This window comes from Anser brachyrhynchus, assembly GCF_964034855.1.
Source record: "Anser brachyrhynchus genome assembly, chromosome: 1".
NCBI lineage: Eukaryota > Metazoa > Chordata > Aves > Anseriformes > Anatidae > Anser > Anser brachyrhynchus.
Window position 1 is genome coordinate 157,598,946 of NC_137694.1, and position 16,235 is coordinate 157,615,180.

Below are 16,235 nucleotides of genomic sequence, written 5' to 3' on the forward strand. Positions count from 1 at the left end.
TCCAAATATATAATAGGAAAGCAAAATTCCCAGCACTTTGAAGTGAATGCAGTTATCCTGGGAACTGTTAAGTGCTGGCTGTGTATTGGTGATGTGGTTTCCTCTGATACAAATGAATGTCAGTCTCGGTTTCACTGGGCTCTGGCTCTGAGTTACTCTTGCCTGAATTTAAAAGCTCTCAGTGTGGGTGTCGATGTGAGCTGGGCATCAGAGTCCCACCAGTCAGTGGAGACATGGAGTGGGATTCAGTTGCCTGCACACAGGTATCCACTGCCTTGGAGGCTTTTCGGGTCATCCATGTATCAGTAAAGGTCTCCTGTAGGACCTGCACCATATCTGAGACCCTCCTGTGAAGCCCTTAGATGTCTCTCTCTGGACAATCTATTGGTCTTTTTGTCAGTGGAGTCTAGGGGGTTATTCAGTTGTCCAAGTGCCTAATTTTGGTCTAAATTAGGACCTTACGAATAGCTCCTAGACCCCTCATTCAATTACAAATATAAATTAGCCTAATGCCATGTTGGAGTTCTCTGGAGCATTCAGAAGACTGAAGAACACCTGCAAGGACTTTATCACATCTGTTAGCTCCTTGCAGATGCCTTGGGAGTTCAGGGCCTCTCACTTAGCAGGAGGCATTTGTGTTTCAGCAAGTGAATCCTTCCTGCTATTAGATCACCTTAACTAGCTCCTCATTGCTACCAGGGGAGATTGAGAAACCTGGCTCTACCTTTATTATAGATGCTAAATTAGACACAATGAACTCCGTTTCTTATTTACCAAAAATTACACGTACATAACATACATTCAGTGCAGAAGAAGTAAAACTCAAGAAGACCAAAAGCAGACACGCATGATGGTCATTTATTATCACTGCCACCAGGAAAGACCGTGCAAGGCCACCAAAACATGAGCATCTACTTTCATCTCCAGTGAACTGCACACCTAAGTCCTAAATCTTAATAACCTCAGTTACCTCCACTTCGGTAGGGCCATCTGTGAAGGAGTCAGGTATTGACTGCTCAGTCGCAGTTCAGCTAACTCTAGCCCCATGCAGGCTTAATATCTTGTCAATTCCAAGGTTCCTCATAGCTGCCAGAGAAACATTTGCACTTACAGGGAGCTATTCATGTGATCTCTAGAAAATGTCTACATTAGGCTGTGGGAACTGCACTCTGAAAATGCTTGTTTTCTTAACTGACTGTGGAGGGAGCCCATACAACTAACTCCTACTCCTGTAGCTGTATTTCTCTATTACCATGTACACACCAAAGGGATGTACTGAAGCATCTTGAAGGTATACTCCTACTTTCCATGGTGACTAGGTACCTGAAGTAGTAATACAGGGGCTATGCATTTTGCCCTAGTGTAGAGCTGTGATGGTGCTAGGACCTACACTACCTAGGACCCAGAAATGCTGCTGGGTCTTTTAAGATGCATAACCTTAGAATGGTCCTTACCTGATGATGGATAAAATTAGATTTGACGAAGCCTTTCTTTCTTCCTTCCCCAGTATTATTAAAAGCCTTGGCTTTCCCATCAATGAGTATCTATAACTAGTCACTCAATCTTTGCTGTTTACAGGCAAAATGTAAATACATTAAGGAAGCACCCTGTATTGCTGTCCCAACAATGTAGACAGATACATTGATGTGACTGTGGAATGAGAAAAAAAAAGTAGGAAGAAAATATAGGAAACCTTTTTTTTTGATGTAAAATATTTGCTTTTGACTAAAGAAAGTTCACAAAAGGGTCACAATTTGTATGAAGGTAAATCGTTTATTCCCGATATTTTACCTCTCTTCTAACTACTAGTAATGCCTATAAAAGTCCATAAAGTGTCAATTTCTATTGCAAACAAGGAAAATGTGTGAAATGTTTGGCTTGGGAAATCGGTTTTTAGTCTGCTGTAACCTACCATTTGTTACAAGTGGAGTCCAGCATTGTGCACGTCTGGTGCAAGTTTACAATATATCTGTGTGCTGCAGTCTAACAAAATAAAAATTGCTGCAAAAGGCTCCAGAGAACTAATTGACAGCACAATATAACACATTTTTATCTGAAGAGTGAGAATCACTATTTGCAATTAATTCAGAAATTACCAAAGCTTTAATTTAGTTGTTGGCAGCCACACCGATGCACAACTAGCTTGATGGTGAGAAGATATTTTGTGGTTTGTGATCACTTGAACAAAAGGACCCTCTATTCTCTAGGTGTAAATGGACTGGTGATACATTACAAAATCCATTTTTTATGGAAACTTAGTATTGCTTTTAGAACCTGTTGCTTGTTGTCATATTAACCATGTAAGAATTCATAGCAGTGTAACACCTTTCAGGCAGGTAATCAGTCATAGTTGTTATTCTCATGCTACCTGGAAGCATCTAAATGGGCATCATTTATATATTGTAACTGGGGACACAAGCCCTACTACCAATTTTTAAACCATATTTCTTCTATTAATATCATGTCAAAATGCTAAAGTGTGGAGGACATTTATATAGTCACTATCTTTAGCATTAACAAGAACATTAAGAATTCACTTTTCCTTCTGCACAGATTCATGCATAGACACGTGAAATGAAATGTGATCTTTCAGCTGAAAGAGCAGTGCTGATGTGTTTCCTGCTTAGATTCATCTTCTAGATGCTGATAATAAAAACTTTCTGTATACTGGAAAAAAAACAAACTTTTACTGAGTAGAGGCTAAAGCATCAAATGGAAGGAACTAGATTTTCATCTAGATTTACGAAGGGGAATTGCCATCAGATAAAACTTGTGCAGTCTTCAGAATGAAATATTTTTGCTGCAGACTAGCAATCCTTCTAGGTACCTGATGACACCACAACAATGAGTATGATTAGAATTATGATTAGAACTATCTATCAATATATTTATAGACCCAATTCTGCTTTTGAACACATTTGATTCATAGAGCCTAACTCCAAAGCCTGGTATTACGGTTACATTAAGATATCTACAAATTGGCTGTCTGAGCTAATCATTCAGATTCTTTTCATACCCAGTGGGGAGAAATGGGTAATTCAAAAGGTAATTCAGATTTCATGTCATCTCCAAATGAACATCTTAAGCAAGATCTGGAGGTGCCTAGTTCTCTCCACTGATTAATAAGGGAATGAGGTTATAGCTCAGACTTTGATAACAACATTAGAAACATTAAAAGATAGGGCAAATAAATCCCACTTCATGTTATTATGGTTTGATATGGCACAGATGTGCAAGCTTCAGCCTATATATCCTGCTTTTGTTAACACTAATAGCCAAGTTCAGGAATCACTTAATTCCTCAACAACCAAAGACCCATGACGGCCACTTTTTCATCTTAACTGTGTGCTAGACTGGTAATCAGGAGCAGCTTCTGTTTACAGGTGTCATATGCCCCATCTTGGTAACAGGTATACTTAACACTGCTTATACATTCCTGGAAAAGAGATGATAACTCTAAGGGGATTTTCACACCAATAGTTAAAGGAAGTTCAGCTAGAACTAACAAGCGTATATTTAGAAGATACTCAAACAGGCACTGTGTTCAATGAGACAGTTAGGCAACATGTCACTATTCAAGCAAGGCAGACAATGCCTTGTAATCAGGACTGTACATTTCTTTGGACAACTAATTAACGTAGAGAGCTGTCTTTCCAGTTAGAGTTGGAAGACATTTTCTCCTTGCTCACACTGAACAGAGTCTGAACAGCAAGCACAACCATGCCACCTGAAGACACAGGCAACCTCTGAAATAAAGCACTTTCTTAGTAACTGCCTCACGTGTATTAAGAATGCGATGCATCAGAGACAGCAGCATGCAGAGCTCTTCAGCAGGGTTATGGAATAATATTGCCTTTTTAAAAGACAGATCTCTGCCAGGTCTCTCAGGAGGGTTCTGACAGCCATCATCACTCACCCACCTTTGCCACCTGAAACTGGTATTAACCAGGAAGGAAGAAATGATAGCACAAACTTGAACTTAGATATTGCTGTGACACAGAAACTGAGAATAAAGAATATCTGACACTAAGCAAACACCTCTTTGAGGAGAACCAGGCAAATCCTAAATTTGACACCTAATGACCACGACAAATGTTGTAAAATATATTTATTCATTGTGCATGTTGTATCCAGACAGCTAATAAGAAACAGGGCTCTAAACACACAATCTAAAACTGGAGGAGCTGTACACTTTGCATTTTACAGGAGTTATTTGCTGAATAACAACACACAGAAAGAAATGGCACCTCCAACAGCACAGCATCTAAAGCTTGTGGGGGGAGTGGTCTATAGGAAGTTAGGGGACATCTAAAACACCTGCACGAGCCTGTTAATTTCACTCTTAAAAGTGTGACCAATACTTCATGAGCTATGAAGTCTTTTACAGGCTTATTGTTTGTGTCTTTCCCTACGGGTTCTGTATGCAGAAGGTGTTCGAAAAATTCATCTCAATATTTTAAACCCTGTAAGATTTATAGCTGCTGAATTTTATTCTAGGGTCTCTTGAGAAATAAAATGTGGAGAATAAACATCCTATCTCAGGAATATTGTGGTATCACTGCATATATTTAACATTTCTAGACTCTGGACTAAATGGATTCTTACAAAACTGAAACATAAGCTCCACTGTTGGGAGTTCCCCAAGAGGATTCCTTGGGCAAGTCAGATCAATGTCTTCATGGTATACTGTCTTGTTAATTTCAGTCTTTCATAGCTAAAATGCAAAGCAGTTTTCTCTCTCTCTCTCTCGAATTATATTTTCTGCTTCATGTACCTTTGGAACACTCGGAAGGAATTGTTCACAACAGATTTGTTGGGTTACTGTTGCATTTTTTATTGTAACAAAAATCATTACACACTATAGTGAAAAATATTTTAAAAATATGAATGAATTGACACTTAAAATACATCCCACTATATTCCTAAAATAACAATTTCAGGGTCCTTTGCTCACAGAAAATGAAACTTCATTTACTTTTACTTAAAAAAAATAACACAGGAGGGAAGATAAAGGAATATTTTCCTACAAAGTGTGACACAATATATTTCCCTCCCCAGGGTAAAGAGCATGAAAGAGTTTATTTTTCAGACTAGGTGCATGCTCATCCACTTATCTATGCTGCTGCTATACTGTACTTGAATGTAAATCACCCGCAAAATGCCACGGCCAATTTCTCAGTTGCCTATCTCCATAGCATGCATGTGCATTATGCATTTTATGGTTAATAGTGCATCAGCTCCCCTGTGGAAAATCAAGAAGGCTTCCATGTCCTTCTGAAAGGAAATGTGGAATAATTTTACACACGTCCAGACAGGTCAGGCTGAGGTATGTTCTTGGGAGAAATTGCAGCTGAATTAAAGCAGGACTGTGCTGTACGATGGCATGGTGAATACAGAGGTACTTGAGGCAGCTCAAATGCAGGAAGTAGGTATGACTATATCAGCATGGGGCTCTCTGTAGACTAATTAGTCCTGCTAAGAAGCAAGATATAATGGTCCAAGCTAAACGCTTTGAGGTAATTCGCAAGTCAGATGATGCATATCTGCACAGTGCTGTGTTCCTGCCTTCCCCTTGGGCTGCACCAAACCCCTGCTGAGGAAGCCTTTTGTTTGAAACACAGGGACCTCTAAAATTCACAGAATTTCTGTAGCTGGAAAGTATAATCGAATCTACTTTATCAAACTCACACAAAGTGGTTTGCCCAAGACTGTGCAGTGAGACAGTTACAATTCTAGGGAGCGAGCTCAGGATGGCCTGAGAGATTGTTTCCTTTGCTCAAGTGCTATCTCCAGGCACAAGCCCCAGAAATAGGTGACACTGCAGAGTGTCTGCATTGCTGCACATGTGTACGTGGTGTCTGAGATTGCGTGGACACTTATGTCAGCTTTTAGCTCACTGAGGGAATACACTCCTTTCTAGGAACGAGACGTCATCCTTGAAGCAGAAGAAGAATATTGGAAAGAACCAGCAGCTCCCAGCACTGGGCAGAACTAAATGAGCTAGAATCTAAAATTACTGCTACTGTTTTAGCCTACATGACACACACAAAGTAAAGATGGTGAAGATGAAACTTAAAGTGTTTTGCCCAGCATTGTACAAAGACAAATGGGAATGAAAGTGAAGAATAAGAATACCAAAGCTTACACCATGTTGCATTGTCCTCCAGATAGTCCTCTGGGAAGCAAGAGGGAAACAAATTCAGGGAACAGAAAAACAAACAAAATAAAACAAAACAGAAACAAAATAAAAAAAACAAAACAGGTTATACCAAACAGGCAACCACAGTGAAGATAACGAGTCTTTATAAGCAGTAGATTTTCAATGAGAAATCTTAGATCATACTCTACAGAAGCAGATGAGTTCAGTGGTTAAAGTTATTCAGTTTCTGACAGTATTTGTTCTAACTTCAGGTGCAATTGCTGAATGCTTAGCCTAAGGTTGTCACTTTTTGGCACTTTGTAGTAGATGGGTAGAGAAGGATTTCTCTGATAGGTTGAAACGTGTACTTTAGGATGAGCTGAATCATGCTTTAGGAATATTTAATCTCAACTCAGTTGCCTAAACATACGTTTAGACAACTGAATAAAGGCCATCATTTCTCTCTGCTAACAATAAAAAAACTACTGACCTTCACATCTAAGATGGTCATCTAGAAATCAAATCTAAATAAGTGGTTATAGGTATCTATATTACAGATGTCTGTATTTAATCAGTTTAGATGGTGTTATGATCAGCAAAGAAATAGATGGGAATCCAGATACCTAAATATAGAGCATATAAAGTAAATTTAGTAGCTTTGATGTATTCCATCTTGCTTACAGACAGGTCTCCCGTAAATATTTCTAGTTACATTTGGACGTCTTGAAAACCATAGGCATCTCAAATAACATTAGGGGACTACGCTGATGCAGCTGAATCCACCAAGAGGAACTTCAGAGAATAACAGGGCCTCAGTTCTGTCCTCCACTCTTGGATGCCATATAGCGGTCTTCCCCTCAGGTATCCTACCTGGCCTTCAACCCCCAGTCCAGGAGAGCATGGGTGTCCTGCCAGCTCAGCCAGATATCACATACTCCAAGGCATCTCAAACAGTTTTGCATATCTACATGCGAATAACTAAGTTGAGCCTTTCATTTCCCAATCTATGAGAGATATCTGTGACAGATAGGGTGAATCACTCTCTGAAGATGTATGTCTCTCTCCATTGACTTCAGAAAGAGCCTGACTTTTAGGTCCCATGCTACAAAGACTTGATTTAATTGCAGGAACATAGGTGTATTTAACTGCTTGTGAGGCTGCAGCATATTCTACCTGGCTCCCTACTCCTGTTCCAGAAGTACATTGTTCTCCTCTAGTCCTGTGTGGTATCTTCCAGTCCCCTGTTTCCAATACTCTGGGGAGTAACCTGTTGTAGTTGGATGTGTCCCTGTCCATGGCAGGGGGTGTGGAATTAGATCTTTAAGGTCCCTTCCAGCCCAACCCATTCTATGATTCTGTGAGTCTCAGATGGTGTTTTGCATCCATGCTTAGACAACTCTCTCAAGCTCAAGTTCTGCATGACTTCCTAAACACATCTACTGCATTTTAATCCAACTATACCTGCTTTGGGGGGATCTTTCTTTCTTCTTTTTCTTTTTTTTTTCTTTTTTTTTCTTTTTTCTTTTTTTCTTTTCCCACTTTTTTCTCAATTAATTTTGAGGTATTTCTTTTTTATTAAGTCCTACAGACTAATGCTGTGACAGTAATTCAGGCAAACCTCCCTTCTTGGAATACAATAGCTGGATTAATGAAATTTTCGTGGGTGCTATTGGTAGTAGGGTGATGGTTGGACCAGATGATCTTGAAGGTCTCTTCCAACCTTAATGATTCAGTGATTCTATGATTCTATGAAATTCAGGCAAGCATGAAGAAGCACATTTTCAGAGGGGTTCAGTATCTGATGTTCTCAGTGTAGGCTTCTTATGAGAGATCTGCTTTGTGCAACATATCTGATAGAATATGCTCAACTGAATTAAGCTCACAAATGGGAATATGAGCAGGAGTAAAAAATTGATTCAGATGCGCTATGCTTTTGAGATGCAGAGGAAATATTTTCTAAACTTGGTCACTTCTAAGAACATGCTGTCAAAGACAGATGAAAGCAGGATTGTTTGTCACTTCTTTTGAGGTTTACGTAGCTGCATGTTTGAACTTTGTGATGACAACTTGAAGTTAAGCGGCCCGACAGTGTTTTATGAGTAAAATCTCCAGAACAGACTCCTAAAACCATAAATGTAACACTGAATAGTCAGCTGACTCATGAGGAAAAGTTCCTCTTACATAAAAGCAGGTAGTAATAACTCCATATTTCTTATATCAATAATAATCAAAAGGGGCTTTAACCGTTTGGCACTACTATCAAAAGACTAATCCTTCTGTACATTTTTATTAAGTAAGAAATAGAAAATGATCAGTGCGCAGACTGGAAAACTGCTTTGGGTGGGATTCTACTTATGTCTTATTAATGATGCAAGGATTGGGAGCATCTAACTGAAGCTGGTCCTCCAGGCTCTGTCTATAGTTAATGAAGAGAGATATATGATTCAGGGAATGATTCAGCACATTAAATGCTGAAGGTCTAATGTAGGCAGGTTGAATGGTGTTCCTATGAGGCAGAAACACAACATTTATATCCTTCTGGATAAAATTACCCATGTTGGTGTGAGATGTAGGCAGTGACCTTTCTCAAGAGCTGCTAAGGGATTACAGTTCTGAAACAAAGCCTTCTGCTCTAATCCACATAAGCAACCTTTTCTTGCTCCAGCTGAGGTCAGTGGCTATCTCAAACTTCAGGGTTTGTTGCTCTCAACACAAAAGGAGATAACACATATACCACTGCCAATTGGAGAAGGATTTGATAACAACACACATTACTAATAGGGCATGAAGAGTTATTATTTTAAATATCAGCAGCAAGGAAGACAAATATGTAAATACTGTAACGCTTTTATGAAGTAAAGGCAACAAAGCTTTATTTATTTATTTATGAAAGAATGTGTGAAGAAATCTAGTTAAATCATATGGATAAAATTTTCCCTTTGAAGGTCTACAGGTTATTATGAGTTATAAAGGATTGTCTTCACTAGCAATTTTCATTAGTTACAGCATTTAAAGGCCAGCAGCATATGACACATTATTGCTTTATTCAGGATGCTGCTTGGTATTTTGTAAGTTTGTAGTTTAAAAAGGTTATTAAAGAGTTTAGAAGCATTCTCCTTATGTGAATATGGAAGGTCTTTTAAACCTTTTTCTTTGTAAAAATGCTCTGTTCTTACAATGTAGCAGTAATCCAAGCTAAGTTGTGCTACAAGCCTTCCTCTTTGTTCTCTTTCTCCTACTTCCTCTTTTTTGCAGCCTTTAACTTCGTCAAGAGCATGACTAAAGCCTACACACTACAGTGACCTTTCACTTCACCTTGGCCAATTCTAGGTTAAGATTCAGGCCTCTGCACCAAACAAGATTTTTAGCCTGAGATGCTACCCTGTTTTATGAATCTACTGTGTTAGAGAGACCTAAGTCTACATGAGAGGTCTACATCTTGTTTTCTGTTCCTACTTGTAGGATAAATAGGCTACGCTATTCCCAGAAGAACAGAGAACTCAAAAATATTGCTTTTTGCTGCATACTGATCCAATGTCCTGGCTAGAATGATGTACTATTTTTCATTTGACTTGCAATGGAGATTGACAGAATACAGTTGATTGATGGACGGGCTACAGCATTGGTTGTTGGAAAGATTTGGCACTGTAAAGTACTGTGGTGATTGTCAAAGGAATTTGCAGAATGACAGTGCCAAGGAGAGACCCAGGTCTTGATTGAATTAGTGTATTTGGGTGTCTGCTCAGCGATAAAAGCTGAGAAAAACCTCTAGACAGTTTAGACTCGTGATCAGAACAGTAGCAAGACATTTTGGTGCTAGCACCTGTCTGGCACCAGCAGGAGGGCAGCTCACCAAAACTCAAAGCCCCTGCTAACAGTAGCTGTTCCCAGCTGGGTGCTCCTCTCCCTTCACTCTTGCTACAGCCCTGCATATGAACCTCTTCTGAGAGACAGAACAGTGCTGTGCAAGTGTTCAGCAATAAGCATGGCAAGTGGAGGTTGTGCGATACAGTCTGTTTTGATTCAGACTCTTTACAGCTTTTTAATTTTGTCCATTGGCTTTAGTTCAAGATAATTACTGAGACAGTATTAGCAGCTATAATAATTAGCCTGCTATAAATCTATAGATTTATAAATAGCAGGAACATTGAAATCTGAAATGTGAATCCAATGACTGGTAGTAGAAAAAATAGTCTTATCTTAAGGTCTTATTTTTGAAATGATTAAATAAATAAAGCAAGATTAATGATTGCTCATGTTTTAGCTGATAAAGTCATTTTTTGGGACAGATGGAAATAAAGCTTATTGTCTTTTAACCTTTCTAATACTTTAGAAGTGAATTATATTGTTCTCTTAGAATACAATTCTGTACTATTTCCAATGGGGAAAAAAAGATTTGTTGAATGCTAGAACGGTTGGCATAGAAACTATATACAGTGATTACAAAATTATTTTTTAAAAAATTGTCCAGAGAATATCATATATTACCAAGCCATTTCTACTTATTTAAGAGTGGAGTATGCTTTGCCTTACCAGCCTATCCAAACTTGTGCCAGCAGCAGTTGTAGGTCGCTCCTCTGGGTTATATGGTCTAAACCGGGTATTGAAGTTTTCAGGGACAGAACGGGAAGATCTTAGGGCAGGTGCTGGTTTAGGCTGGCCACATCCTTGGAAAACCTGAAAAAGACATTTTAGGTTATATGACCGTCATAAAAAGAGGGAGGCTGGCATTTTACACCCTATTTATTCTGTCTTTCATATATTTGAAACCACCTTTGACTGACATTTTGCTAATAGCGAATAGAGCACTTGTCCTATATTAAGACTCAGATTAAAAATTAAACATTATTAATTACTTAGTGAAGGTATAAAAACATATAGAGACCTTAAAATACTTAATTCGTGAAGGTGATTATTTCAAGAAGTTAACACCTGAAAGCAATTTAATTGTTATCTGTTCAGGAAGGGAAATGAACAAAATGAAGTTTGTTGTGCCGGAACTTGGTTGATACTTGTTTCATCTTTTCTTAAAACATGGTTTTTAACCAGAATCACAGCTCATTCATAATCCTTACCTACATCTATTCCTACCTGGTAATCTTGTTTGTAGTCTCAGAGAAAAAGTCAATGATGAAATAGCCTTATGAATATATTCCTTTCTAATTCCCTAGCTGCTCTGTTGCTGGATGAGGGATAAGGCAGTTGTGTGGGCAGTTGAGAGAACAATTTTCTGCTACTGTGTTTGTTTTCTAGGTATATAAATAATGTTCAGAATAATGAGATTTCTTTATATTCTTCCATTTGGAAAGAAATTTCAGTAGCATATGTCTTGTGCGTACTAAAGGAGACAGAAGACACATTTGACTACTGGATATCAAGGATATATCCCAGAGGAACTCTTACAGAAGTTTTTTAGCTGAAAGGAGGTAGAATATCCACACAATTACATTTTAGACTTCTGGATTATCCATCTTGATTGTTTCTCTCCTGAAGTAGCCATGGTTTTTGTTGCTTTCAGGTTTCATTACAATTAGCTTTTAGCTAGTTTCCTGATGTTAATTTAGAGGCCCCAAAAGATTCAAAATTTGCTAAAAGAAACTGATTCATTCTAAATTTATTTGCAATCATCAGGTCTTTTTTGGCACAAAGTCCAGCAAGTCAGCTGCTGTAGGGACATTGGGATTTTTAATTTATGTATGAAACTCTGCTTGGTCTTGTTTGAGCATATGTGTAAGGGTTCTTGAATAGTTTCTAGCCTCCTTAGTCATGAGGATTATTGGACAATCATTCATTTAATGAACTAGGAAAGCTGATTTCAGTTTTTAAGATTCTAAATTTTTCAACAGGAAAGATTCTGATTTTTCCTCTGTGAAGAAAATTCAACTAAGATTAATGTTCAGGACTTATACATGATTATGGTTGATAATATAAGGCCAAATATATGTGTTGGGGATATCTGTTATACTTACAAAGGTTTACATATTTCTTTTGACTGTAGATGAGCTGTACAGGGAAAACATAACTGTTTATTTAGATACCTATGAAATCCCCTTTGGTCAACTGAGCAATCAGGTATTTACTTACAGAGACAAATGTCAGTTTTCCAGAACATGCAACTTGACTCTCAGAGGAAAGGAAACTGAGGGCACTGAATCTTCTTAAATTTCACGGTATGAAATTGTATGACCATGTGGAGTAGCTATAAGTCTGCATAATTTATATTTCATTTTTCTTATGACATACTGGAAAAAACAACAGAGACTTTGTGGTATCTATCTTCATACAAATACTTATAGTAAGGATTTTTGTATGAACACAATTATGTACAGCCAGGCAGTATTAGAGGTGGTAATTAGATAGCATTTTTTAGATCACAGAAGAAGAAATCATCTACTTTTTAATGATCTGGCAAAAATGCAGCAAGGATACAATAATCAGTAACTACATTTTGACTGCAAAAGAGACATTTTCTAATTTGCATCCAGGTATTAGCTGACAGAACAGAAAATGTTAAGCAGATACCTGAAATTAACAAATGCTTCCTGAGAAGAAGCACATGAAATATTTTCTTTACAGAGCTGTTCAGAGATACTGAGCAATTTCTGGAAAATTATTCTGGTGTTCCATTATACATGCTGTGAATTAGCAACATAAATACACTCTCTTAAAAAAGAAAAAGAAAAACAAAACCACAACATTTTATATATAATTACGGGAGTCCACCTCAGAGAAACAATTTGACTTGAAATTAGGAACCCAAAATTTAGGTGTGAATTTGTAGGCATCTATATTTGAGCTAAACATCTAAGCTTCCGTCTTTTGTAGCACAGATCAAAAGCTCTTTTCAGTTGATCTCACATCATCATCTATAATCATCTGTGATGTCCCAGCATGTCCAAGAAATCTCTTAGGACTGTCTTAACATAGGACCTATTGGAGACCATGTCCTACTGATGAACTGCAGCTAAAGCTCAGATGGCATTTCCTAGGGTGCCACAAAGAGCAGAAACCCTCTGTGGTCAGGAATAAAAACCAAGCCGTGAGATCAAATCAACAGAGCCAGTGAAGAATTACTTCTATCAAGCTCTCTAAATGGAGGTATCTACTTCAGGATTAGTGAGCAGATACTGTAAAAAAAGGAGTTCTTTTCCTGTGAGACCTCAATGTTTTGAATCCCAGCAGAAAGAATTTTTACTCTATGAAGCTTTGAGTCATACTGTTATTTAGACGTGCTAGTGCTCAATGTTTCCTATTGAGTGTCTATATGACTCTGCTCCATTGACTCTCTCATCTTCAGATAGAATAGTATTGATTTTTTCCTGAAGTGCCATTATATTTTTCCTGCACAGGGCTCTGGAAAGAACACAGATAAATGAAGAGGTTTTGTTAATATGAAACTCTGGGGCTATTTTAAGAAGAAACTTGGACGTCGTTTTATGAAGATTTCCTTCTTATAAATAATGCATAGGTAGTCTGCTATGTCATGGAGCTCATTCATCCTTTTAGCTGAAGTAATTGCCAAAAAGGAACATATATCCATAGGTTAAAATGGCACATTGATCAGCTTGGATAAAAGTAGATTTAAGACTCACTAATGGGAGCCTCAGCTATGGGGATAGCCTTTATGAAAGAGCAAAATTCTTGGCATGGTATCCAAATAACACTTAAGGCAGCCAAACATCTGTATAGAACCAGACTGTTTAAAAAGCAGGAAAAAAGTCCAGTATGTTGTGTTCTGAGGAGCACTGAAGGCATAATTATGCTGACACAACCAGATTGGGGATTTTCTACATTTTGAAGAAAAATGGTTGCTATAGCATGTTTTCTGCTGTTTTGTGAGTTTTCTCCCACTTCTTGTGAACAAGCAATCTATGCAGATGTCAGGTACTAAATATTCATACTGCTGAAATGGAACAGATGTAGGATTTACTCTTTGACTTCAAGCGAAAAACAAAGGTGATGGTACAGTCAACCTTATGGGAAGATTGTGAAGGCCTTCAAACAAGTTTTGGCCAGGATTTAAAAGAGCACAGATATGTTATGACTCTGAATATCCTTAGGGAGAAGGAGAATAAGGATAAAGTATATGTATGCTATGACTAAATCTTGGATATGAGCTAAGCCATGAGTAACAATATACAGATTATGAAATTTTTACCTGAGAAATAATCAAGCTGTTGCAGAACACTAATTTTGGCATTATAATGTTCAAATAATAAAGATGTGTCACTGCAGAATGATGAAGAGATTTCAGTAATGAAGATAATATGTCTCAGACATTATCAGGATAAACCCCAAATCTATTGCAACCTGACTAACACATGAGGCTGCCCTCAGGGCCCACAGTAGTCTGGGTAGACCCAGCAAAACCTACTCTTAAAATGTGGTGACATCTTAAGAGACATCTCAGATATCCTAGACTGAGAGTTTTTGTGCTCTCTGTGGTTGGTTTGCAGAAGGTACTGTATTGGGTTTACATGGCAAGGTTTTTGGTGGGGAGAGGGGAGATAGGAGAGATGGCCTCTCTGAGAAGAGTCCAGCAGCTGCCCCATGTCAGATCAGAGCCAGCTCCAGCTGGCTCCAAAGGGACCCGCTGCTGACCAGAGCTGAGCCAGTGAGCAATGTTGGTTGGGCCTCTGTGAGAGCAGATTTAAGAAAGGGGAAAAAAAAATACACAACAAAAAATTACTGCCCTTGGACAGGAGCCCAAGCAGGAGCAGGGGATCTAGGGGGAGCTGCCACCCATGGGGGAACCGTGCTGGAGCAGTTTGCTCCTGGGGGATGGACCCCGAGGTACGGAGCCGTGTGGGAGCAGTTCTTGAAGAGCTGCTGCCTGTGGGCAGCCCCAGCAGGATCAGTTTGGGAAGGACGGCATCCCGTGGGAGGGACCCCACGTGGAGCAGGGGGAGAGAGGGACCATGAAGGAGTGGCAGAGATGAAACATTAGCAACTGACCGCAGCCGTTATTGCCATTTCCCTTGTGCCGCTTGGGGGGAGGACATAGAAGAAGGTGGGAAGGTGTTTTTAGTTTGCTTTTACTTTCTCACTTCTGTAGCTTGTTAGTAATAAGTAATAAATTGTATTAATCTCCCAATTCTGAGTCTGTTTTGCCCATGCTGGTAATTGGAGACTGATCTCTGTGTCCTTATCTCAAACCTTGAGCCCTTTTTATCATATTTTCTCCCCCTTTCCCTTTGAGGAGGGGGAGTGAGAGAGTGGTTGTGGTGGGGTTCAGTTGCCCAGCTGTGTAAAACCACCACAGGTACTCTGTGAGAGTGGCTGCAGGTGTTAGATGATGAAGCTATGTAAGCTGGTTTTGATGATCTTTAGTCCTTGCCTTTTTTTTTTTTTTGGAGCATGGAAAATAAGGTCTGATACAGAGCATGCAGATTCCTCTAGATGGAAGGGCTTTGGGGTCTGACTTTCTAGACCATTGCTACTTTTTGAAAAGCATCTCCAAATGTTGCAGCTGTCAGGAACATGACTTTCCCTGAGGCAAAATAAGGACCTCTTGTAGCTGCAGTTCAGGAACATGACAACACAACATGAGCAATGTATGAAGCTTAGAGATTTGTGGTCAGACTTTCTAAACAGCCAGTGCTGAATATAGACTGCAGAGAAATATCAAGAAAACAGAAAAGGATTCCAGCCTCAGGATGAACTGGAGGATTTTATCATAATAGTACCTGGCTAAAGTGCACTGTGCTGAAAGAATCAACTATAATCAGCACACAAACAAGAAAAGTCAATGGCCTTGGAGCAGAGATGCTCTGTTTTATGCAGTGACACATGCTTGTCTGCTGGCAGCTGGTGGAGTCCATCTGTCAGAGAGGAGGAAGAGCATCTTCAGTCACAGGCTAGCCAACCTGGTGAAGAAAAGAGCTTTAAACTAGGAAAGATGGGGGAAGGGGAGAGTTACAGCGACTACCCAGCCAGCAAAACAAGACTCAAGTGGGAATAAATCCAGCAGGCAAGGAAGTGTCTATGAGATATGACTATGGGGTATATATCCTCTTACAGCAGCGATACTGGCATGCTTGAATACTTCTCTGAAGTGCCTGGACACCAATGCACATAGCATGGGGAATAAACAGGA

At 39.0% G+C, this 16,235-nt stretch overlaps 1 protein-coding gene across 2 annotated transcripts in view; it reads right to left on the reverse strand.

Annotated features, from left to right (window-relative positions):
* GPC6 (glypican 6) overlaps positions 1-16,235 on the reverse strand; it is an 807,879-nt gene that overhangs the window by 54,643 nt on the left and 737,001 nt on the right. Inside the window, exons 6-7 of one of the 2 annotated variants that reach the window (XM_080577232.1) lie at positions 10,673-10,816; positions 6,146-6,175 (exon numbers count right to left, since the gene is read on the reverse strand). In XM_080577232.1, the coding sequence (XP_080433358.1) occupies positions 6,146-6,175; positions 10,673-10,816 (174 nt within the window). The remainder of the gene's footprint in view (positions 1-6,145; positions 6,176-10,672; positions 10,817-16,235) is intronic. The other variant, XM_080577233.1, reaches the window with a different exon arrangement.